This window comes from Heloderma suspectum, chromosome 10 (genome assembly GCF_057233095.1).
Source record: "Heloderma suspectum isolate Gila_16-S chromosome 10, 16-S_ref, whole genome shotgun sequence".
NCBI lineage: Eukaryota > Metazoa > Chordata > Lepidosauria > Squamata > Helodermatidae > Heloderma > Heloderma suspectum.
The window spans coordinates 1325613-1351111 of NC_139467.1; the positions used below are offsets into that span (position 1 = coordinate 1325613).

Sequence of the window (25499 nt, forward strand, 5' to 3'; positions counted from 1 at the left end):
ACAGGGGCGCCTTGCTGCGCAGAACAACTTCCTGCCAAGTTTCATTCAGAAACAGTGACGTCTTGATGATGCAGCGGCTGACAACCAGCGCCTCTGTACCTAAACGTGACTGATCGTAATGATTCCTAATCATCTGACATTAACACTTACCTTTTGTGAATTAGCAAAGAAATGTTAACAGTTATGCAGTAGCAATTAGCGCGTACTTGGTAAATGGTCTACTCATAAATTGCAAGTATTAAGCAAGCTGCTTAATCTTGCCAGTTAGACCCTGAACACGGATCCGTACCCATCCACCAAACCTCTCCAAAGGGAGTTCTTATTGCTGTGCAAAGCCGTTGCCTCCTCCAGCATTCTCAGTATAGAAGTGTTTTATTTTGCGGTGTCAGTCGCTGTTCCCCCAGAGGGAAAGGGGAAAGCCACTGCAAGATGGGAGGCGAAGGAAGGACATCACTTCCTGAGGTCAGCAGCAGAACTGAGACAGAATAAAGGGGTGGGAGAGAGCCCTCATTTCTGCATACCCCACCCCTGCTCCCAAGCCAATGGCAACCTCGTTTTGAGAGTTAACAGCCGGATGTTGCTAAGCAGCTGCAGATGAGGACCAAGCCAGGGATCACCTGCTGACAATCAGCCGCTACCCATCGATAATGCTCAGTGAAGAGGTAGCAATGAGCCAGCATCTCCTGTGAGCATCACGCATCATCGCCTTGGGTCACGAGGTGTGCGGTGGAGAACGCTGCCACCCTAGCTATATTGCCTCCAGCCTTTTCCTGGGTTTTCTGCTGCAGGGGGCAGACTGTCCTGATTCAAGGGACAGAGGGCATTCATCCCAGGGTAGCCGCCCCCATCTGCACCAGCAAGAAAAATCTGGCTGCAAAGCAACACCCACTTGTTGACTTTCTTCAATCATCCACAGGTCACTGTGTTTCTCTAGAGAACAGTGAGCTAAACCCAAGCACCAGCAGCATCTCTCTGCAACCAGCCCCTCAAGACATGGTCTGAAGGCACATGAGGCAGCTACCTTGCTGAATCTAAGCGGGTCTGGGTCTGGTCAGGGCTTGCAGAGGGGACACCTGGGAAGCCCATGTAGCCACCTTGAGTTCCATGATGGAAGGAAGGTGGGATAGAAGTGTAATCAATCAAACAATCAATCAATAATAAATGTACTGCCCAGCCTCACCGTTCATCTGAACAAGGCCCCTTGTTTTGAGGGGGGCGACGGCCTTTGGCTCGCCTCAGCTGCTGACTGCCCTAGAACGAGCAAGGCCATCAGCTGCTGGGGCCGGTTCAGGGGTCTTCCCTCCGGTGGCCAGAGCAAGCAAAGGCTGGGCATGTTGCGAAGGCTGCTGCCCCCACGCAGCAGCCCGGGTCTACCCCAATCAGGGATTCCGGCAAGGTCCACCCACAGCCACTTGTGGGTCCTCACCCTGGGCCAGGCGCAGATCACCTGGTTCCGTTAGAGGCGGCCACCACCAGCACTGCCACTGCCGCAGCCTGGGGGTCGCTGCCTCGCCCGGCTCATGCCAGCCTCTGACTCACTCCCTGATGGTGGAGCAATTCAGAGGGAAAGGCGACAGGGACTGTCACTGCAGGACAACGGATGAGGCTAACAGGGGATTCACAGGGAAAACCGGGTTGTTCTGTCATGTGGTATCAGGTGTGGAACTTGGTATCCTGAAGGAGCTCGGATTTAATGTATTTGACTTGAATGCAAGTTCCTGGTCCTTATGGCTGTAAGCAGATGATTGAAAGTGGGTGTGGGCGATGACTGCTGAGCTGTCAGAAGGGAAGGAGAGGCTGAACATGGCTGGGGGCGACGAGGCTTCCTTACCCTTCTAGCTCCCAGCCCTTCTTCATGACCAGCAAGACCAGAAGCAGCTGTGCAAAATGGCAGAAGTTATGCGATGGGCATCATCACTGAAGCACCTTCTCTTGGTGCAGAAGCTGGATTTGCCCAGGCAGAGAATTCTGAATCCTTTTAGCTGTTGGGAGGGGAGGAAACCCGCTGTTGCTGTGCCATCGCGAGCGTTACCTGGTTGCACAGGCAGACCTCTGCCTGCTTGGCGTCACGCAGGAAGAGGAAAAAGATGTGCGCCTGGACCAGCACTTCCCGGCGGTTCTCCCACATCTCCTGCAGCTTGGTCCAGCCCACTTCAAGCTTCTGCAGCCACTGCTGGAGTGCGAGGCAGGGCAGGTCAGCTTCCTCCAGCGCCAGCACGTCATGAACCGCTTGGATCTTGGCGTAGTCCGCCTCGTAGCAGTCGATCTCCTCCTTCAGCGAGGCGTGGTGGCTCAGCAGCCGCTCAGCCTCAGACAGGCTGCCCGGCAGCTCCTCAGCGGCCACGGCAGCCTGGGTCCTCACCAGCCACGTCAGGAAGCTGTCCAGGTCCTGGATGAACTGCTGCAGCCTGGAGGGAGGGGAGCGCAGGGAAGGTGAGGGCCTCCACAGCAACGCCCCCTTCCCCTGGGCTCAGGCGAGGGATGAGTGAGCTGGTGGCAGAGCTCAGGCGACGATGGCTCCCACCCCTGCCTGCTGTGCCTCCTGGCCCACCTGCCCTCCCGGCTTCAGCACTGCTGCAGGCCTTGTCGCTGCAGCTAAGATGTGATCAGAGGTGGCTCGGAAGGCCACAAGCCCCACCCCGCCTCTGTCAGGCTCCCACACTCCCTGCCGGCCAAGGCCCGCCCCGCAGGTGGGCAGGTGGACTCTGACAGTCCAAAGGCTGCACAGCCCTACAAGCCACAAGGCCCACTGCCGTGCTGCCAGCACAGCCCCTCCCAGGCCTGACCTGCTGGCCACAGTGAGCGAGTCCTCGCAGCCCTGCAGGATCCTCTTCAAGGCCTCCCACTCCTCGCTGATCTCCTCGAACTGCAGCAGGAGCTCCATGGCCTGTGCTGGGTGGGTGTTTGCCAGCAGCTCCCCCTCCTGCTGCAGCTCAATCAGCCGGGGCTCCAGGACCACCAGGGTAGCTTCCATGGTGGAGAGGCGGCGCTGGAGGGAGAGGACGCTGCCCAGGTCGCCACTGTTGTACTGGGTAGACTCGATGGCCTTGCGCTTCTCCCGGATCTGGGACTTTATCTCGTTGCACTCCAGCAGGTAGTTCTGAATCTTCAGGATCGAGTTCAGGTGGTCCTTCTTCTGCTCCACCAGCTCTACCACCTGGTTCCACCTACCCATGCCACACCGGGGAGGAAAGCAGCAGCAAGCACAGAAACATCAGGCCCAGCTCATCAGCCTGGTCACCTGTGGAGGCTCGGAGCTGCCTCTGGGTGACTAGAGCAGATCTGACATATATGGGGACTCCTCTCTCCCTCTCTCTCCAAGTCACATAAGTGAACATTTCTGTGGGTCAGAAGCTTTTGCTACCTGCTATGCAAGGCTGCGTCCAGCTGCCCAAGGCGGAGAAATGCAGTGCTGCATTCGGGGGGGGGGGGCACTGATTCAAGCTCCATTTCAGCTCACAAGAAGGAAGGGATGCACTCGAGAGAGAGGGAAACTGGCCATGCACAGGCATAGGTGTGCGACACACACACACAGGGTGTTCCCCCAAGGAGGGTTCCCCCATTCCTGGCAAAGGGGGCGGGGCTCCATGGCTCCGGCCAAGAGGAGAAGTGAGCAGCATAGAGACGGCTCCCCTGGGAGCCCCAAACACCCTTCTGGATGCAGCAAAGCTGCCACATTTCATCAGCGCCTGCAAGCAAAAGCGCCATTGTTCTCACAGGACAGTGAGCCCCTCCAGGCCACTGCCAAGCAAGCAGCAGGGGAAACTCAAGGAAACGTGGCTGACTTAGGGTACCCAAGAGCAGGAGGCAAAGCAGCGCCACACTGTTCGCTGCTCATTTTAAATGGACAAGCAGCTGTGCCAAGGGTGCTGCTTCTGTCCTCATGGGCCAGCCAAGGGCTCAAAGGAGAATGGTGTCCAGACAAGGCAAACGAAGCCAGCGTGTGTCAGCACAGGTGGGCGTAGTTTGCCCAGTTTATTTCCAGCCCACAGTTGAAAGTTTCCTGGGCACAGAATATGAAATGCTCAGTGGCCTTGGCAGGCCCAGGCTGACTGCCTGTGCAGCCCTGGAAAGCCTGAACCCCAAATGCTTGGGGCTGGTTGACATGACTCAAAAGAGAAAGGCACTCTGCACATGATCAAATGAACTGCCTTCTTCCTTCAACACAGAATATCACAGGAGTCTTGGGGGGGGACTTCCTACCTGCTGTTCAAGTGGTCCTGACAGGATCGGACTTCAGAGGAACTTGGGTGGCCCCCATCCACCAGTTGCTGCACAATCTGGTTGACGTCCAGGATCCGGCCCATCAGGCTGTTCATCTCTTGGTCGAGGCTTTCAAACCTGAGTAGGGTGCAGGAGTCTGTCATGGCATGGCAGCCTCAGGAGTCAAGGCAGCCCAGCCCCCCCACGAAGGCGGCACAGAGCAGATTACGGAAGGAATCTCCTCGCTAGTGTATGCATTTTATAGACCATATGCAAGTGTAGTTATATAGCTACACTAGCTTCGAGTTTGTTTCTGAGGCCAATTCAAGGTGCTGGCTATAAAGCGCTGAATGGTTTGGGATCAGGGTCCCTGAAGGATCATCTCCTCCTGCATGAACCTGGCCAAAACGTGCACTCATCATCAGAGGCTCTAAGTCCCACCAACTAGGCAAGGTTGGTGTGTACATGGTGAGACGGGGCCTTTTCTGTAGCGCCCTCCTAATTATGGAAGGCTGGATTAGCCGCCTCTTCACCATGTTTCAGACAGGCAGAGAAGACTGCATGGCTCTGCCAACCTTTTAAGGGATCTTAATGGACATTCCTGGTTTTATTCTGCAGAAGAGTGCCGCTTCTGTTTTCGCTGACTGTTTTGATGTACTTGTGTTTTATCGAACGTGCACATTGCCTGGAGGGGCGATTCCTAAACAGGTCTCATAACCCAGCCAACCAGAAGCCTCTGTCCGGAGCAGCACCCAGTCCCTCCCGCTGCCCATGAGGACAGAGCCGGGAGCCCCACTGCCACCTACCGGTGCTGCACCACCTCCACGTCCTCCAGCTCCTGGGGAACATCCACGTGGCGGAGCCACTGCTCCTTCTCACCGATCCAGACCTCGCAGGCACTGACCTCGCTGAACATGTGGTAGACAGCCAGGGCATCCTGCAGCCACTGCTGCCGCAGCACAGCCACCTCGGCCACCTCCCCGTACAGCTGCTCCACCTCCACGATGCGGATCTGCACATCCACCAGCTCGTGGTAGTCGGGTGCCAGGGCAGCCAGCTGCCTCCGCAGGGCCAGGACCGCCGCCCGGTGCTTGTCGATCTCCTCCGCCACCCCCTTGTGCTTCTTGACCAGCGCCTGTGTGGAGTGCTCGTCGTGGCCGAAGTCGTCGCTGGACACCAGGCGGTAGGCGTCCTGCAGCCAGGCCACCAGGTCGTCGGTGTCAGCGCTGAACTGGTAGAAGTTCGAGGCCTCCTGCAGCTTCTGCATGTGGGAGGCTGCCAGCTCCTCCAGCTTCTTCCAGCGCAGGCGCACCTCCCGGGTTTTCTCCTGCATGTCGCCGGGGCCAGAGCGCTTCTGCAGCAGGATCTGCTCGCCTCGCCGCATGGCGGTCTGCAGCAAGGCCCGTCGGCCCGCCAGCTCGCCCAGGAGGATGTTGTGCTTGCTCAGCAGCTTGGCGACGCTGTTCAGGTCCTTGCCGTAGCTCTGCGAGGAGGACAGGATGCGCTCCTTCTCCCGCGCCCAGGCCTCGGCCTCCTCCATCTCTTGGAAGAAGGACCACAGCTGGCGGGAGGCCTCCAGCTCTGTGCGCCGCTCGGACGCCAGCTCCTGCAGCTGCTCCAGGCAGCTGTGGACATGGCTCACCCGGTTGCAGATGACCTGGGGGTCGCAGGGCTGGTAGCCTGGAGAAGCAGTTCGGGGGGCACAGTCTGGAGGCGGAGGTCAGCCGGCCTCCCCCTCCCGGCACACGTGCTCCCGCGTGCACACAGGCCTGCTCTTGGCCAGGGGCGGGGGGGCTTGGCCCTGCGATGTCCCCGCTTAAGTCCCCAACCCGCGTGGCCTGTCCCGTGCTTACCTGCCAGCTCTGAGAACTTGAGGGCCGCCACGTTGAGGGCCTGCACTCGGTCACTCTGCGCAGAGACGTCAGCCTCCAGCAGGCTGTGCTTCTGCAGCAGATCCTCCACTTCCAGAAGATGCTTCCCGAAGTCCCTGGATCCCAGCTGAGCCTGCCAGGGTGGGGGCAGAGGGAGGGATGAATGGCACCGCCACGGGCTCCCTGCAGGCCTCTGCAGCTCTTGCCTCGGAGCCTGTCGGAAGCGGAGAAGCCTCTCCCTGCTGGGGCCTGGCTGGGCCCAGGACGGTGCTGGGCACGAGGGATGGGCTGCGGCTCACGCTCAAGACATCCCTGCACTTCTCCCTGCCCAGTGACTAGGTGTGGTGCGGCAGTGTGGACAGATGACACACAGGGGCATCAGCTGACCTGCAGGTCCCTCGTCTTACCCAGACGCTACAGGCTTTGGGGGGGTTGGGGGGCCAGGCTGGAAAAAGGGGGAGATTTCTGAGTGAACTCTGTCTTGGACCAGGAGGAACTCCAGCCTTAGACATGCTTGGTGGGCCAAAGCTTTCAGCCAGGCCATGGGGGGGATGGGGGGGATGCCGGGGATGATGCTGGGGTTGGGGTGTTCTGGGCTCTCCTTTGCCACCTGAATGCCATGGAAGGCTGCTAGCCAGGAGACTGGGAGGAGGAGCCTGGCCCAGCCTTCAGAAGGAGCCCGTTTCTGGTGGACTGGCCCATTTTTCTTATCAAAGACAGGGCACCACGGCAGCCCTGTGTGGGAGCCAAGAGCAGCGCACTGTCAGCCTTTGCCTCCCCAGGCCCGTGCCAGAGTGGCTCCCCAGGACAATGGCGCTGCAGCGCCCCGCCACTGCCCCCGACCCCACCTGCATTCCGTCCATCCAGTCGATCATGTAGACCATCTCCTGGAAGATCTTCTGAAGGGCCACGTTCTGCTCCAGCCGAGTACGCCGGGCACTGAGCAGCTCCGCTAGGAGGCCCCACTGGCGCAGGATGTTGTCCTTCTGGGCGCCGATGCGTTTGCTGTCATAGTACCCCTCCGACTCCATCTCCTGGGCCAGATCCACCACCACCTGGATGCGCTCCTGGTAGGACGAGATGTCTGCCTCGATGGCCTCGTGCTTCTTCATGGCGGCCTCCACCGCAGGCAAGTCGTAGCCAAAGTTGTCCTAGGGCGGGGGGAAGGAGGCCACACAATGAGCAAGAGGCTGCCGGGGCAATCCAACCTATGAAGAACAGCTGCCGGGACTTGCGTGCATGCAGAGTGCCCCAGGAAACCACAACATGCTCCTCTCCCCGGATGCGGAAGTCTGGGCGCTGCTCCCGCCCAGGAGAAGCGGGGGTGTCAGGCGCAAAGGGCTCGTGTTCACGGTGGAGGGGCGCCCTGCGCATGGTCTCTCAGGCACTGGCCCCCGCAGCACCACAGCTCTGCTCGCTGGGCTGAGCTCTCTAGGTCGACAGCCCCACCGCTGGGCCACAGCACTAGCCTGGCTGGGCCCTCCGCCAGGGCCAGCCCCCATCCTGCAGGCCCTCTCAAGCCAGGCCCTTTCCATGTGAGGACGCTGCCCAGACACTTGCTCCCACATGCTGCCTTGGACCTAGACGCCCCCCACACCTGCCTGTCCTGGTCCCGCCCTGTGCCTTCATCTGCCTCTGGACACCTCTGACTGAGAGCCAGCTCCCCCGCCTGCTGTCACCATCGCAGTCCTGGCACCCAACTCTCCCCACCCCCTTGCTGAGGCCTGACAGAGACCGGAGAGCCCAGACAGACGTGTTCCAGTTTAGAAATTAAGCCCCAAGCCACAGAGGAGGCTCCGTGTCGCCATTTAGTGATGCGCTGTGGGAATTTCTATTGAAATGGTCGTTATCCTGTTATAGCCACAACAGTTTAGCCAGTGTGACCGCAGGCTTCCCAATACCAGGCTTCCCTTGGGTAACTCCCTGGCCTCCAGTCCAGTGCCTGGAGGGGAGGGGCCCCCTGCCTCGCTGCCTGGCCCCCTCCTGCCCCTTCCCTCCAGGCCCGGTCCGTGTGCCAGCACCCCTCGAGTTACCTGGGAGACCAGCCGCTGGTTCTCGCTCAGCCAGGCCTCCCGCATTACGGCCTTGTGGTCAAAGCGCTGCGCCAGCAGCTCCAGCTTCTCCTGGCGGATCAGCTCATTGCGCAGGGCTGCCTCCCGCTCGTGCTCTGCCTTCTCCAGCCTGGTCCAGGCCTGGCCGGAGGGGGAGAGAGACGGACACTGAGCAGCCCCTGGCCTTTGCCCACTATCCCTGTGGAGCCCTTGAGGGGCTTAGCGCCCCCACCCTACACCTTGTCAGCTGGCCCTCTGACACCCCCCACCCTTCTACCTTGTTGATGTCGGAGATGCTCTTCCCCTCTTTTGGGACATAGAGCTTGCGGTTGTTGGCTCGTAGCTTGCTCTGGATGGAGAAGAGCAAGACTTCCAGGTTTCCCTTTTCCTGAAACCTGCAGGCAAAGGGGAGTGGGATCAGCCTGCAGCTGGGCCTGCCTCTCCTTGCACCCTTTGCCGCCTCCCCCCTCCCCAGCACAGCAGAGACTGAGCAGGAAAGCGGCTGCCTCTTGGCAGAGAGAAAGAGAAGAGCAGCTGTGGATGCCTTGCAGAATCAGAGAAGCTGCCAAGATTCAGAGTGCTGAAGGCCAAAAAGAGTCCTAGAGCGCATCTACTCTGTCTCCTCCTAGCTAAGAATTATCCGTGGTGACTCTCCACTGACTCACTTGACAGGTTTCTCCAGGGTGCAGAAGGCAGTGAAGGCTTGCAGTTGCTGCTGGACCCCAGCCAGGGAGTTAGCAAATTTCTGGTTGCCGATGATGGTGATGGTGAGCTCAATCCACTCCAGCAGCTCACTGGCGAGAGACTCATAGCGCTCAATGATCTTCTCAATCTCCAGCGCCTGTTCCAGCACCTGCAGGAAAGTGCCAGGCAGTGGGGGCAGGGGGGATCCTCAAAAAGATCGGCTAACAGATTCCACCACAGACTCTAGATCTTCCTTACAAAATCCAGCTTTCTAGCCTCCTCAGCCTTGAGCTTCATGTTAATTCACCCAGAATAACTAACAACCCTCAATTATTTACAGCCAGCACTGTGAATTCCCCCATTACTCTGCTCGGACAGGGGAGGAAAGTTCATCTGTTCACCACATGGGCTAACCAGTTTGCCATAGACATCGCCATTGTGGCCACGCTGGTCCAAGCCAGCCCCAGGACTTCCAACCCAGCCCAGCCAGTCCCACCCACGAAGGCTGAGCTCGCGCTGCCCTGGGTGCCAGTGCCCTCATGGTGCCTCTTAACGGCTTCTTGGCTCTGGCCAGCTGCCCCAGGGGGCCCCCGCAGCACTGCCTGGCAGAGAAGCCACAGCCCCGAAGGAAGGTGCATCAGGAGAACCGGAAAAGGAGCCTCCTTCCCTTGCAGAGCTGTGTGCTTCCCTGCTGCGGGGTGGCCTACTCACCTCCTGTGTGTCTGTACCTGGGGAAGGGAAGGCTTAGGGGGGCACACAAGAGCATGATCATCCCCTCTGCGGCGAGAGACACCCACTCCCCACGTCCGTCACGTGGGGCTGCGGAAGCTCACACTCCCTGTGCTGGACTGGGCTCATGCGATGGCTGTGCCCTACGAGGAGAGTCCAGTGCGGCGGACTCTCTGGAAAGGCCCACAGCCCAGCCCTCCCTCCCATCTGGGCACAGTGCCTCCAGCGGCCCCCCGCTACCCCCGGCTCACCTTCCCAATCCGCTTCCCCTCTACCGCCAGGGCCTTCATCTTGGAGAAGAAATGGTAGAAGGAGACGACGTACGTGATGATGGACTTTTCATCAGGATGCTCCGTGCTGACGTCTGCGGAGGGCGAGAGAGCGAGGACACAAGGGGCAGTGCACACGAGCAGCCCTGAGGGGGTGGGGAGGAAGGGGGGTTCCCGGCACCAGGATCCCCCTTGGATGACCCGTCCAGCAAGCCCCGCGCAGAGATGGGGATGACATGGTGGGAGGAGGTCTTTTCAGTGTGGGACGGTGGGTAGAAATGCATTTGCTCCCAGGAAACCAACTGTGATCATCGCTCATCATGCGGCCCCATCACATCCATGGCGCTCAACAGAGCAAGGCAAGCAGAGCGGTCTCTGCCTCAAGGAGCTTATAATCTAAATCCTGATGTGGAAGGAGGCAACGAAGAGAGGGCTGGGAGAAACCAGGAAACAGCGGCAGGATCCCCACCGCAGCAATCTCACATCCTCCGATGCTGGAATGCTTGAGGAAGGGGAAGCATGTGGCACCGGAGGAGGCACGGCTGCCTCAGACCAGTGCTGTTTGGGACAAGGCTGTGATGGTCACATGAGAGGTTGCTGGATGTTACCTTCCACTGAGGACTACAGCAATTCTGAGAGGAGGCATAATATAGCTGATGAAGAAGACAGAAAGCAGCGATCCAGTCGAACTGAAGCTGCGAAAGGGGAGTGGGGAATGATTTCTATTCTGCCGCACAGCAAGTCCAGAAGAGCCCGGGACGGTTTGCTTAGAAGGCCGATACTCTGGAGACAGGGAGCCCCACCACACACTTGCGGGTCACACGCCTCATGTTTCATCTGGTGCAGAAACGTCTCCAGCGCATCAGGAGAGCCCTGAGGCTGGATCAGACCCAGGGTCCATCTCATCCAGCATTCTGTTCACACAGTGGCCGACCAGCCACCTGTGGAAAACCCACAAGCAGGACACGTGTGCAACAGCACCCTCCCACTCTCCTTTTGCCGAATCCCCTTTTGAAGCCATCCAAATTGGTGCCATTGCTACATCTCGTGGTAGCCAACTCCATAGTTTGACTCTGCACTGTGTGAAGAAGTCCTTCCTTTTATCTGTCCTGAATCTCCCACCAATCTGCTTCATGGGATGATCTAGGGTTCTTTCGTTTTCTCCATGCCACGCGTTATTTTGTACACCTCTATCGTATCTCCCCTCACTCACCTTTCTCTAAGCTAAACAATCCCAGCTGTTGTAACCATCTCTCAGAGGGGAGATGTTCCAGCCCCTTCATCATTTTAGTGGCCCTTTTCTCCACTTTTTCCAGCTCTACAATATCCTTTTTTAGGTGTGGTGGCCAGAACTGTACACAGCATTCCAAGTGTGGTTGCACCAGAGATTTGTATAAAGGCAGGATGATCTTGGCAGTTTTATTCTAAATTCCTTTCCTAATTATGAAGAGGCCTTAGGAAAGAAGGGATTACAAGGGAAGGTGGAAGAGAGGGACACAGCTGGGAGCAGGAATTAATAGCAGGCAAAGAATATGAAAAGCTGGCCTAATTCGAATGATTACATTAAGAGAAATGAGATCATAGCAGATCAGGGAGATCTGATTATAGTATTAGGATCAAAAAGGGCTTAGGCTGAAAGGCACAGACAGACTGCAGGATCCAAAGGCAAGAAAGAGAGAGCCAGGGCTTATCTGCAGAACTCAGGGTGAGGAGCCAGGACTCCTGGATGCCCCCTCCAGCTCAGCTACCATTTTGCTGTTAACACCTGGACTAGTATCACAGTAAACATCACAGCAGCCTAGGTGCTCTGACTTGGATTCCTGCATTGAGCAGGGGGTTGGACTCGATGGCCTTGTAGGCCCCTTCCAACCCTACTATTCTATGATTCTATGCCTGCCTAGGAAGGACATGTTTGGGCGACTAGGATCCTTCCATCCCCGGTTGGTCACCCAATTACAAATTCTACTCCCCTGCACCCCTTCTTAATTCTGCACAAAACATCTAGAAACACCCTGCTGGGAAGAGGGTTGCCAGCCCTGCACCGGTCTGGTCCTGAGAGGGGTTTCTGGACCAAACATTTCTGTCCCGCAAGATCAACCTTCTGTGAGCATATGAAGAAGCTGCAGCCCACATCAGGCCTCTGGTCCATCTGGCCCAGATTGCCTCCTCCCCCTCCCATCAGTAGATCTCCAGGTCTCAGGCAGAGAAGCGTCTTCCTCTTCATGGGAACTGTAGGCAGGGAGGCGCATTCTGCATGCAAACCACTTGTGCTCAGCTGCCACTGAGCTACTGCAGACAGGGCGGCAGGCAACCATGCCTTTGTCCTCCTCCTCCCCCTCATCCCATAGGTCCATCGAGGCCCTTACCTTCTGGATCAAGCAGTTTGGCCAGTCCCAGCTGCTGTTCAGCTGTATTGAAGGCCTGCTGGAGGTTGTAGGCAGCATTGGATTTGGTCAGCTTCTTGAAATCAATTATGTCTGGCCTGGACATGGAATAAAAAGCCTTCTGAGAGGAAAGGCCAAGTCCCCCATGCTCATAAGAACATAAGAACACAAGAAGAGCCATGCTGGATCAGACCAGGGCACCATCCAGTCCAGATGTCAGGATTGGATCTGAGCCCATAGAGTCCCAAAGTAGCTCTGATTCTGAGGAGGAGATAGAGTCTGTGGGAGAGGAACCCCCTCAGGTTTCAGAGGCGCAGCTGGAGGGGGAGCCCCCCCCGCTCACATTCCTGGGAGCGATACTGACCCTGGCATGGAAAGGGAGGGACAACTTGAGCTTTTAGACGTGAGGCGCAGGCATAAGCGAGAGGTTGCGGGAGCCGAGCTGAGGCACTCAGCCCATTTGGCTCGACATCAGCAGCTGCACCCCGAGCCCTATGGGAAAGGGGGAGAATTTCCCCTCCTACTCCTTAAGTTCAGAGAGTTGCCACGCTTTTCTCCAAATGGAGACCAACTGAGGTCCTAACCCTTGGAAACCCCTGGTAGGCTGTTCCTTTGTATTTCCTCTGAGTCTCAGGCAATTAGCATCTGTAAGCCTCATTAGGTTGAAAGGAAATAAAGCTTTGGAAAGCAGCCCTTTTGTCTGACTGTTGATTCTGGCTATCGGAGGGCTCAGAAGACAAAGGGGGCAGTCCTGACACCAATATTCTTCTTACATAGTAGCCACCCAGCTGTCGACCAGGAACCCACAAGCAGGGCACAAGTGCAAGAGCACCCTCCAGCCCATGTTCCCCAACAACTGGTTGACATAAGCTCACTGCCTCTGGTACTGGAGGTAGCACAGAGCCATCAGGACTAGTAGCCACTGATACCCTTCTCCTCCAGGCATCTGTCTAACCCCCTTTTAAAGCCACCCAAATTGGTGGCCATCACTACATCTTGAGGTAGCAAATTCCATAGTTTAATTATGCGCTTTGTGAAGACGTCCTTCCTTTTATCTGTCCTGAATCTCCCACCAATCCGCTTCATGGGATGACCCCAGGTTCCCGTATTTTGAGAGGGAGAAAAATGTCTTCCGATCCACATTCTCCACACCATGCATAACGGTGTACACCTCCATCACGTCTCCCCTGACCCTCCTTTATCCAAGCTAAACAATCCCAGCTGTTGTAACCTTCCCTCACAAGGGAGTTGCTCCAGCTCATTAATCATTTTAGTTGCCCTTTCCTGCACTTTTTGCAGTTCTACAATATCCTTTTTTAGGTATGGTGACGAGAACTCTACACAGCATTCTAAGTGTGGTCGCACCATCGATTTGTATAGGGGCAGTATGATATTGGCATTTTTATTCTCAAATCCTTTCCTAATGGAGTTTGCCTTTTTTTACAGCAGCTGCACACTGGGTCAACATTTTCATCAAGCTGTCCACCCCAACCCCAAGATCTCTTTCTTGCTTGGTCACGTCTAGCTCAGATCGCACCAGATTATACTTGAAGTTGCGATTTTTTGCCCCAACGTGCATCTTTTTACACTAGCTTACATTGAATTGCATTTGCCATTTGGATGCCCATTCTCCCAGTTTGGAGAGAAATGTTTGGAGCTCAAACATTATCTCTTTTTGTTTTAACCATCCAAAATAATTTGGTATCAGCAAACCTGGCCACCTCACTGCTTTACACCTAATTCCAGATCATTTATGAGCAAGTTGAAAAGGATCCTCGATACAGATCCCTATGGGACCCCACTATTTACTTCCCTCCAATGGGAGAATTTGCTATTTATTCCTACTCTCTGCTTTCTGTTCTTTAACCAGTTACTGATCCATAAGAGGACCTCTCCTCTTATTCCATGACTGCTAAGTTTGCTCAGGAGTCTTTGGTGAGGGATTTTGTCAAAAGCCTTTTGGAAGTCCAAATAAACAATGTCTACTGGATCACTCTTGTCTATATTTTTACTGACACTCTCAAAGAACTCTAAATGGTTAGCGAGACAGGACTTACCTCACAGAATCAAAGAATAGTAGGGTTGAAAGGGACCTATAAGACCATCGAGTCCAACCCCCTGCTCAATGCAAGAATCCAAGTCAGAGCAACCCTGACAGATGGCTGTCCAGCCTTGTCTTGAACGCCTCCAGTGTGGGAGAGCCCACCACCTCCCTAGGTCATGGGTTCCATTGTCGTATTGCTCTCACAGTCAGGAAGTTTCTCCTGAGGTTCAGCCGGAATCTGGCTTCCTGTAACTTGAGCCCATGATTCCATGTCCTGCACTCTGGCATGATCGAGAAGAGATCCTGGCCTTCCTCTCTGTGACAACCTTTCAAGTTCTTGAAGAGAGCTATCCTATCTCTGTCAGGGTGGAAACTGAGCCCATAGAGCCCCAGAGCAGTTCTGATTCTGAGGAGGAACAGCAATCCGTGGGAGAGGAGCTCGCGCATCTCTCACAAGCCCAGCAGCTGGCAGAGATTACTCCTGCCAGCATTCCTGGGATAGATAGTGACCCTGGCAGTGAGAGAGCGCTGGAGTGGGGCTTGCTGGACGCTCGGCGCAGACGCAGGGAGCGACGACAGATGGAGGGCGCCGAAAGGAGGCGTAGCGCTCGTTTGGCGCACAAACAATGGTCGCGTCCCGAGGACCCAAGTGAAAGAGGGAGGATCTCTCCCTAGCCCATAAGTTCAGAGTCTTCCCGCAGTTCTCCTTCAAATGGGGACCAACTGACTTACTCTGCTATCTACCCCAGTGCAGTTCCTTGCTTAGTCGCTAGTGATTAGTATCTGTAAGAGTCATAAAATAATAAAGGAATAAAGCCTTGGAAAAGTTCCTCGTCGTCTGTGTCCTGAGTTGGCTATTGGAGGGGACTGTAAGAGGCAGCTAGGGCGCTCCTGACAATCTCCCCTCAGTCTTCTCTTCTCAAGGCTAAACATGCCCAGTTCTTTCAGTCTCTCTTCATAGGGCTTTGTTTCCAGTCCCCTGATCATCTTTGTTGCCCTCCTCTGAACCCTCTCCAGCTTATCTGCATCCTTCTTAAAGTGCGGTGCCCAGAACTGGACACAGTACTCCAGATGAGGCCTAAGCAGTGCTGAGTAGAGGGGAACTAGTACTTCCCGGGATTTGGAAGCGATGCTTCTACTAATGCAGCCCAAAAGAGCATTGGCCTTTTTTGCAGCCACATCACATTGTTGGCTCATATTCCGCTTGTGATCGACAACAATTCCAAGATCCTTCTCGCTTGTAGTGTGGTTGAGCCACGTATCCCCCATCTCGGAACTGTGCATTTGGTTTCTTTTTCCTAGGTGCAGAACGTGGCATTTGTCCCTATTAAATAACTTTCTGTTTTCTGCCCAGCGCTCCAATCTATCAAGATCACTTTGAATGTTGTTTCTGTCTTCCAAGGTCTTAGCTATCCCGCCCAATTTGGTGTCATCTGCAAATCTGATCAGCATTCCCTGCACCTCCTCCTCCAAGTCATTCATAAAAATGTTGAAGAGCACTGGGCCCAGGACTGAGCCCTGAGGTACCCTGCTTGTTACCTCTCCCCAGTTTGAGAAGACCCCACTGATAAGCACTCTTTGAGTCCGATTCTGTAGCCAACTGTGGATCCACCGGATCGTTGTTTCATCTAGCCCACTTTGCGCTGGTTTGCTCATCAGGATATCATGGCACACTTTGTCGAACGCTTTGCTGAAGTCGAGGTATATGATGTCTACAGCATTCCCACGGTCCACAAGGGAGGTTATTTGATCAAAAAATGAGATCAGATTCGTCTGGCAGGATTTGTTCTTGACAAATCCATGTTGGCTTCAAGTAATCACTGCATTGTTTTCAGGGTGCTTCCACACTGCTTGCTTTATCAACTGCTCCAGAATTTTCCCAGGGATTGATGTCAGACTGACTGGTCTGTAGTTCCCAGGTTCCTCCTTTTTACCCTTTCTGAAGATAGGGACAAGATTAGCCCTCCTCCAGTCATCTGGCACTCCCCCGGTCCTCCATGATTTCTCAAAGAGAATAGACAGCGGTTCTGAGAGTTCTTCTGCCAGTTCCTTTATGACTCTAGGATGCAGTTCATTTGGCCCTGGAGATTTGAGCTCATTCAAAGTAATTAGGTGTTCCTTGACCATATGCCTATCGATCTCAAGCTGCAGTCCTGCCCCTTCAGCCTGTACTTCACCCTTGCCAGAGGTGTCATAGACCCTCTTTCAGGAGAAGGCTAGCCAAAGTAGGTGAGCACTTCTGCCTTTTCTTTGCCATCCTTATGCAATAGGTGAACCACCATTTCTTTCCTCTGCGCGTAGCTGAAGAAAGCCTTTTTGTTGTTTTTAGCATCCCTCGCTAACCTGAGCTCGTTCTCAGCTTTAGCCTTCCTGACGCCATCACTGCAATTCTGTGCTACCTGCCTGTACTCTTCCTTTGTTGCTTGGCCTTCTTTCCACTTCCTATATGTGTCCTTTTTTGTTTTCAGGTCATCCCTAAGCTTTTTGTGAAGCCACATTGGTGTCTTCTGTTGTCTTCCACCTTTTCTTCTTGTTGGAATTGTTTGTAATTGTGCCTTGGGAATTTCCTTTTTTAAAAGCTCCCACCCATTTTGGACTCCTTTTCTCGTTACCGTCGCTTGCCATGGGACCTTGCTGATCATTGTTCTGAGTTTATTAAAATTGGCTTTCCTAAAATCCAGGGTATGCGTTTGGCTACACTCGGCTTTTGCTTCCTTTAGAACCAAGAACTCAAGCATAACATGGTCGCTTTCCCCCAGAGTTCCCATAACTGCTACGTTACCCACTAAGTCATCTCTGTTGGTTAGGATCAAGTCAAGGATAGCCGATCCTCGAGTTCCTACCTCTACTTTCTGTAGGAAGAAGCAATGTGCTACACAAGTCAGGAATCTCCTGGAGGGGCCATGTTTTGCAGAATTTGTCTCCCAATAAATATCGAGGAAATTGAAGTCCCCCATTACTACTACATCATGCTTCCTTGAAACATTGGCTATTTGCTTTTCCAAAGTTTCTTCCTCGTCTTCTCCTTGGTTGGGTGGCCGGTAGTAGACTCCGACCACCAGGTTCCTTTTATTCTTTGCTCCATTTATTTTGATCCAGATGCTCTCAATGGAGCTACCAAGCTCATCCTCCTGTATTTCTGTGCAGAGATATGTCTTTTTCACATACAGTGCAACTCCACCTCCCTTTCTGTTTCTTCTGTTCTTTTTGAACAAGTTATATCCTTCAACTGCTGTATTCCAGTCATGAGAGTCATCCCACCAAGTCTCAGCTACACCTATCAAGTCAAAACTTCCCTCCATGGCTTCCACCTCTGTGGAAGCCATGTTGATTCTTTTTCAGCAGGGCTTTTCCTTCTATACACTTACTAATTTTACCTTTAACGATGCTTTCAACCAACTTGCCTGGAACAGACGTTAAGCTAATTGGCCTATAATTTCCCAGATCCTCCCTGGATCCCTTTTTAAAAATTGGTGTTACGTTGGCCATCTTCCAGCCCTCTGGAACAGAGGCTGATCTTAGGGACATGTTGTATATTTTGGTTAGAAGATCAGCAATTTCATATCTGAGTTAAGAACTCCAGGATGGATACCATCTGGACCGGGTGATTTACCTGCTTTCAGTTTGGCAAGAAGGCTGAGAACCTCATCTTTTTTCACCACTATTTGCCTCAGTTCCTCAGACTCAGACTTCCTCAAAACATCAGTTCATGCACAGGTATCTGTCCTACATCTTCTGCAGTGAAGACAGATGAAAAGAATTCATTCAGCTTCTCCACAATCTCCTTGTCCTCCTTCAGTACTCCTTGAACTCCATTGTCATCCAACAGTCCAACTCCCTCCCTAGCTGGTTTCCTGCTTCTGATATATTTAAAAAAGTCTTCATTATTGGCCTTGATGTTGTTAACAATATGCTCTTCAAAATGCTTTTTTGCATCTCTTACTGTCTGCTTGCATTACCTTTGTGCAACCTTGGGCTCCCTTTTGTTTTCCTCACTTGGGAAAAACTTCCGTTTTCTGAAGAAAGCTTTCTTTTCTCTAATAGCTTCCTTAACACTGCTCACTGACCATGCCGGCAACTTCTTGGACTTGGTGCTACCTTTCCTAACCTGTGGTATACTTTTTAGCTGGGCTTCTATTATTGTGACTTTGACTAATTGCCAAGCATTCTGAAGGAATTTAATCCTCTTGACTCCCCCTTTTAACTTCCTTTTCACCAGTTCTCTCATTTTAGACAAGTTTCCTGTTTTGAAGTCAAATGTGACTGTGTTGGACTTCCAAGGGCAATTTCCCACTTAAATATATATTAAATCTGAGAGCACTGTGGTCACTGTTTCCAATTGGTTCAACAACATTTACATCTTGTGCTACTTGTGTGACATCTCTCTTTTGAATTATGTACAGAACAGAGGGGGCATCATTGATGGCGGTAAACAAACAGCCCAGTGTGCATCTCTGTGTACAACACCAAGCCTGAGGGCATGCTGGGGCTCCAAGACCCCCTAGCTGTCATCCACTTTACTGTGGAGCTTGGAAGTGGTCAACTGGTGTGAGAAACTTCATTTCCAGCCCCCAAACTGCTGTCTGGAGAACTGAGCTGCCACTGGGATGCAGGCACTGGTCCCTCCACTCCTAGGACACAATTCACTTTGGCCCTGCAGCAGTTCAACCCACCAACATCCCAGGGCAACACCCACAGCCTCCCACACCTGTGCCTGTGGATGAGCGCGTTGAAGGCCAAGCCGTCCCGCCAGCTGGTGGTGAAGTTCTGGATGTTTACCTCAGGGTACCTGAGAAGGAAAGGGGATCAGCAGAAGTGGGGCAGGCAGTTCTGCAACCTAGAATGCATCCTCCCCTGACCCCACCCCCAGGAGAACTTGAAATGACCTGACAGGGACTTCTCAAGATTGCCCCCCCCCCAACTAGGAGGCGGAGGGGCTGGCCACTGGGGAAGGGGCCTTCTCAGTGACTTTAGAATACTTTGCCCACGTGGACGGGCCTGGTACCAACCAAACTGAGCTTATTTAAACCCCCTTCAGCCATGAAGCTCCCTGGGTGACCATGGGCCACTAGCCATAATCTCTCAGCCCAGCCTGCCTCACAGGGTTGCTGTGAAGATACAAGGGAGGGATAGGAGGAGAGCCTTGGATGCTGTGTTGAGCTCTTCAAAGGAATGATGGGAGAGAAACAGAAACAATACTAACTAAAACCATTTGTCCAGGCTTTTGATGTTCAGTAAAGTTGCTACTGCTGATTGAGGTTGGATTTATTAATGTAGTGCTCCTTCTGTACCTATACTTCTATTGTTTTATGGATTTGTATTTTAAATGACACATTATAATGTTGCTGTTTGTTGACTGTTGTGTTACGTTTTGACTGCTGGGTTCACACAACACATTTTTCTGAATTAACCATGGTGGTTTATCGTGCCATCTGTGTGTGGTTTTCCCCAGCCATGGCAGTTTGTTCTGCCAAAAGAAGCCACTCTAATATGCCACCGTCTGGAGTGAGGTTTATTTCAGCCCTCTTCTGCACACAAGGGGGCATGCGGAAATTTTTAAAAAGCCAAAATCAGGGGTGGGGCCCCCAAATCCAAACACAAGTGATCGTGTCGTGGGGCACAGCTGTCGCTTTTTAAAATAAGGCACTGTGTGTAGTTTACAAGCCACCGTGGCTCAAAGTGGTGTGCGGGCCTGCCCACAGCATCCTTAAGAGAGCTGGGATTCTACCCATCTGAAGGGAGGCGCCCGCAGGAGGAGACCGGAAGCAGCCACAGAGTCTGCCGCATGCTAGGCATGGCTGCTAGTTCTGCTGCCTTTGCTATGAGTACTTTCAAATAGGGGGGGGGGGGCGCTTTACTCTGCCTCCCTCACTGGACACAACCGGAATGTTTTTAAATTATATGGTGGGAGACAGGGTTTTTTTTAAAAAATATGCAAAATAAAGCAAAGAGATGCATGGCTCTGGCTGTGAGGCCACTGCATGCTGAACAAAACGCGTGGCTCTGGGGTGGCGCTCACTGCCTGATCCCTGGCCTGCTGCTCACCCAGCTGTCTTCATTTGGCACCAGAGCAGCAGGGCATCCTTGGCTGAGCGGGTCTCTCGGTTGTCTTCTGTTTCAATTTTAATAACCTGGATCTGGGAGGAAGCCAGGAGGAGAGTGAGGGGCAAGGGGGCCTAACTACCACACCTCCCCCTGCGTTCTTTTCCAGAGTGGCCTTCCCACTCTGGAGGAGGAGGATCGTAGCCCTTTGGGACGGGACGGCTCCCTCTGCCCAGAGTCTCTCCTCAGCCCCAGGAAGGCTCTACGCCTCCCTCTGCCCAGCCCCAAAGGGATATAGCCAAGAATCTCCAGGCAACAGAAAGGCAGGGGAGCAGGCCTAGGTGCCCCTGGCTCTCAAGGGCAGGCCTTGTCTGGCCAAGGCTCATGGGGGCAGGAAGGGATGAATGCCCCAGAGCCCGGGCCTGGATCCTGCTGCATCCCCACCCAGCCTCCTGGGTGGCCACAGGTGCTGAGCTATGATCCTCGAGGCTCTGCAGTCGGGGGGGGGGGGAGATCCCCAGCATTGGCACAGCTGGCCCCATTTCCCCCCTGCCCGTGGGCTGGGACAGCCCCTTCTCAGCCCTACCTGGAACCTCAGGATGATCGTCCAGATGAGGCCCAGCGTCAGGCGGTGGTTGCCGTCAACGATGTCATGGGAGCCTACGTTCTCCAGGTGGACCCGCTGCTCTTTCAGGAACTGCAGGGCCTTGTCCACATTCTCCAGGGAGTGGATTCGCATTCGGCCACGGGTAGGTTTGGGCTTCCAGGGAGACAAGGGAAGGGGGCATGGAGGGCAGCCCAGGGTCAAAGGAGGGCAGGCTCTGCACCCAAAGCACACCCCGCCGGTAACCTTCACCTGCCCTTTTCCCTGCCCAGGTCACAGAGCTTAGTCCCAAACTTGCTCTGAAGGCAAGGCACACTGGGAACGGAAATGTACCAGCAAAGAAAGTGCCTGTGACCATGTGGAGAGTGCAAGTTCATTTACAGCAAATGAATACCCATGGCTAGCCTCACAGGACAGATGTGGGGCACAGCACTTTCTTCTGTTGAAGGAAACCCCCCGTCATCTCCCCCAGCAGCCCCCCTTACCAGCTGCTCCCCAGAGAGCACTTCCAGCAGCTTTGTCAGCACGTATCCGTCCCGCAGGTCTGTGTAGAGGTCGCTGATCCGGCAGGAGACTTGGCACAAGTGGGAGTTGACCCATTTGGTGAATGTTTTCTTCTGCACAGCGTCTCGCTCATCTAGCAGGGTTCAAGCTTGTTAGGTGGAGCCTCCCAATCTCCACACCCCTCCCCACACAACTGGTGAGTATCTGTGGCCATTTTCAGCCGCAGTTTGCTGCCCGTGCCAATGGGGCGCCTGTTCCGTAACCCGTTTGTAGGCTGCTGTGTTGTCCAAGCCGCGCACGGGTGGGTTCTTGCTGTGGATAACAAACCACTCAGAAACCATGGGTTGTTTTAGGGTTATGGTTGGATTGTTAACCACATCAACAACCCACCTCGCCAGGTTCGGAACACAAGACAAGCTTGTGGCTGGGTTATAGAACGGGTGCCCAGAGGCACTCAGCATGTGCCACAAATCACAGAAGCTTATTTAAACGGCTTACTTAAGCCACTGTGGCTGAAAATGATTGTGCGAACCAGATCAACCCCAGGGAGAACCCAGGAGTCCAGGCAGCCAGCTTCCCCATGCCTCCAGCTCCTTCTACTGGGGCTCCTAGGAGGATCTCCCAGAGGATGGCGCCCCAGGATGGGTCAGCCTCAGGGCTAGAGCCAGCTTTGAAGGGGCCCTGGGAAAGAAGCCCTCTGGGGTCCCCAAAGTGAGCTTACCAAGGGGCCGAGATGGATGGGGATAGGCAGCAGTGCTGAACGGGGCAGCAGCACGGCTCAGGCTGCCGCCACCCATTGCTAAGAGAAAAAGTGCCAGGTGAGGAAGCTGCAGTCACCACCGCCACCTTCATTTCCCCAGAAGGCCTCTGGGCCCCAACATACAAGGGGGGCAGAGGCCTTGAGAGTAATGAAGGGTGGTTGCAGCTGCCTCACCTGGCACGTCTCTTCTCTGTGCCGGGCTGTAAAAAATATTTTTAACCCATCAAGGGATGCCTGTTTCATCCTCAGCCACGTTGCTGTGCCAATGGGGGGCTGGGGGGAGAGACAGACAGACAGAGTAGATCTCATAGTGCAAGCCCCAGCTGTAAGGTGAGCCCAGCTTCCTCCAGGGTTCACAACTGAAATGACAGGCATGGATATGGATCCCTGAGAATCAGCTGCAGATTCAGCTGTTAGTTTTGTCCCTTCCCTTGCATCAGGCAATATTTCCTGCCATTTCAAACATTTGTTTTTGTTGCTTGAAATGCATATTTATTTACAAGTTCCTTGGTTGCCTTATTTTAAATAAACCCCACAAACCATTTACAGATGGTGGGGTTGGGGAGGAGGGTCCTTCGCCAGGTCACTGGCATTGGCCAATTTGCCCCCGCACCTAGCAGCTTCTGTTGCAAATGTGCCAAGTGTGCATTTTTGGGGCCCGCCCTGGGGAGGATTGACCTGCAGTGATGGCAGCACCACAAGTCCTGCCTTAGGCTGCAAGGGGGCTCATGCTGGGCCTGGCCCCACAGCCCTGCCTCATATTCCTCCCCAGAAGCACAGCCTGCGAGCCTGCCGCCACAAACCCTCACAGGCCAGAGCAGAGAAGCTGCGGAGGCCCAGGGTGCGCAGGCAGGCGGGCGGGCCTGACATACCGGCTAAAGCCTTGATCCGCGAGCATTCAAAGAGCGTGGCTGTGGCCATGGCCTCATCCCAGGGCCGGTGGTGATGGTCTGTGTTCTCCCACCGTGCAGGAGTGTTGTGCTGCTGCTGCGCTTCCATGTTGTCCAGCTTAGCTGGTGTGACGCTGGCCATCTCGCTGCTGCCACAGAGCAACGGATTCTTTCACGGATCTGCACGGGGGTCTTCGCACGCTCCGAAAGCTGCAAGGGGCTACGGAGCCCCCTGTTGGGCTTTAGATGCCAGAGAGCACAAAATAAATTGATACAATGCAAGGGCTCCTCAAAGCTCATTGTCTCCTTGTGCCCACCCTTCAGCCCAGCACAGCCCCCACTTCCCACCCTCTGCCCTGTCACGGGGCCTGGCACTGCCTCCGCATGCGGGGGACCCATGCACCACCACAGCCTTCCCCCCTTGGCCCCTGCTGGCCACTTCCCACCCCTCCGCCGTTGCTTCCCCAGGGACAAACATTAGATTGGAGCCTCCCCAGGGCAGGGACCTATCCTCTTGAAATCTACACAGTACTGGGCACACTGATGGTGCTATCTAAATAAATAATGATGTCACCGTAATCAAATTGGCAGAATCCTGGCTCTCTGTGGATGTCATGCCCTGGAACACAGCAGAGAGGGAAGGGCTGCAGCTCACTGGTAGACCACCTGCCTTCCATGCCAAAGGTCCCAGGTTCAACCCCTGGCGCCTCCTCGAGGGAGGACTGGCAAAGACCCTTCTCTGCCTGAAACCCTGGAGAGTCACTGCCAGTTAACATAGATAGTACCAAGCTCGATGGACCCAAAGTCTAGTTCAATATAGGGCATCTTCCTATGAGGGAACGTTGGGTTTTGAGAAAGAAATCCTGCTTTTGCCAGGAACATGGGCTAGTACCCCAACCCTGTGTGGGCTGGTTCTTAAAACCAGTGCTAACTCCTCTACATTTCACACATCTTCCTGCCTTGCTCTGGAATGAGGGCCATGCCTCGTGGGCAGCTGGGTGAATTCAGGATCCAGGTTGCCCCCCTCCTCCCACACGGCACTTGGCTGCACAGAGCTACGGTGACAAGCGCAAGGCCAATCCATCTCCTGGCAGATGTGGTAAGGCACCCACTGCATTATTGGCGAGCGGCCAGCGTGGCTGCAAAGCTAATCACAGCCCCAGCGAGGACCTCGCCAGCCCTAGAAGAAACACCAGGTGCGGGGAGAAGCCACACAGCCTCACTCCCAGAGGAGACCAGGGCAAGTATGTCATCTTTCGGGGGGGCAGCGATGGACGACGGATCCAGAGCTGAGAAAATGCACAAAGGTTGTGTGGCATTGCAAAGGACCAACACTTCACCGGAAAATCCGCGTTTTGTATTCGGCGAAACAGGGCAGCCATCAGAGTGTGACAACATCAGTATTGTCACATAATATTTCACTCTCAACGCACGATGGGCACAACCCACTGGGAAGTTCATTTCAGTGCAACTTGAGCAGAGAACTTCCCGGTCGACTGTCCCCCGTTCTTTTTAAGGAGTCTGAGTCTACTCCGCCTAGAACCGCGGCCGAGCTGTCAGCCGAGTGAAGCGTTCCCATGGAGTCCCAAAGCACACAGCCCCTCCACAACCCAGAAAGCATTTTGTGAGGACGCGTACCACATCCAAGGGCTGATGCACTCTCGATGCCCTTGCTGTGTGTACACCATCCTGTGGCAGGGAGTTGCCCAGCCTTGGTCACCAGACCTGTAGCACTGAATGCGAGCAAAGGGCAAGGAAGCCCCTCTATGAGGAGCAGCCCACAAGCAAGCACCGCAGGGACATCAGCCCCAGCGCACACAGAACAGTGGTGTGGCAAATGCAGCATGGAGGGGAAAAGGAGGAAAGGTTAGTAAGGCACACCGGGAGAGGGAGAAGGGATCCGCCTTCCTTCTAGAGATCCCTCCCTGCTCCATCTCCATCTCCATGAAGTGGGCCAGAACAAGGACTTCCCGCTTCTCTTCCTCCAGGCAACGCAGAAGCCACCCATCTGGGCTCCCTCCCCAAAAGCACAGGAAGGGAGCTGCTCAGCCATCTGGGGGAAACAGAAGGTGCAGCCTGCCTCTCCCCTCCCTGGGCTAAGACCACAGGTGGGTCAAGGCGCACCTTCTGGGTGTGCTCACCCTTCCCCACAGTTTCTGCCCTTCTCATGGCAGTGTCCTATGTCTCTTGCTGGCCAGCACACTCCCTGAGGCCTGAAGCGGCAACCTCAAAGGGGACTAGTGCTCACTCTGCCAAGCACAGAGTTCACGGATAGATGTGCCAGTTCCAGACCCACAGCCAAGGAAAGGATGGTGCTAAGCAAGGCAGAGGTGCCCCTGTCCCTGGCAAGCAGGGATCCTCCCACTCCCCAGCTGCTGGCCAGAGAGCCCAGTGGAGAGGCCGCCCTGCCAGTAGCCCTGAGCAGCCTGGCCCGCCCCGCCCTTGTGCACCCAGAAGCCAGAGG

General features: G+C 54.6%; 1 protein-coding gene across 1 annotated transcript in view; it reads right to left on the reverse strand.

Annotated features, from left to right (window-relative positions):
- Nucleotides 1-25499, reverse strand: part of SPTBN4 (spectrin beta, non-erythrocytic 4) — an 82294-nt gene that overhangs the window by 50255 nt on the left and 6540 nt on the right. The window contains exons 2-17 of the mRNA XM_084814487.1: nt 23018-23275; nt 21367-21518; nt 20864-21037; nt 20281-20372; nt 18944-19024; nt 12174-12289; nt 9790-9902; nt 8791-8978; nt 8403-8520; nt 8108-8266; nt 6923-7225; nt 6057-6207; nt 5010-5883; nt 4204-4341; nt 2787-3167; nt 2033-2408 (exon numbers count right to left, since the gene is read on the reverse strand). Coding sequence (XP_084670613.1) covers nt 2033-2408; nt 2787-3167; nt 4204-4341; nt 5010-5883; nt 6057-6207; nt 6923-7225; nt 8108-8266; nt 8403-8520; nt 8791-8978; nt 9790-9902; nt 12174-12289; nt 18944-19024; nt 20281-20372; nt 20864-21037; nt 21367-21518; nt 23018-23177 — 3576 coding nt within the window. The 5' untranslated portion in view covers nt 23178-23275. The remainder of the gene's footprint in view (nt 1-2032; nt 2409-2786; nt 3168-4203; nt 4342-5009; nt 5884-6056; nt 6208-6922; nt 7226-8107; nt 8267-8402; nt 8521-8790; nt 8979-9789; nt 9903-12173; nt 12290-18943; nt 19025-20280; nt 20373-20863; nt 21038-21366; nt 21519-23017; nt 23276-25499) is intronic.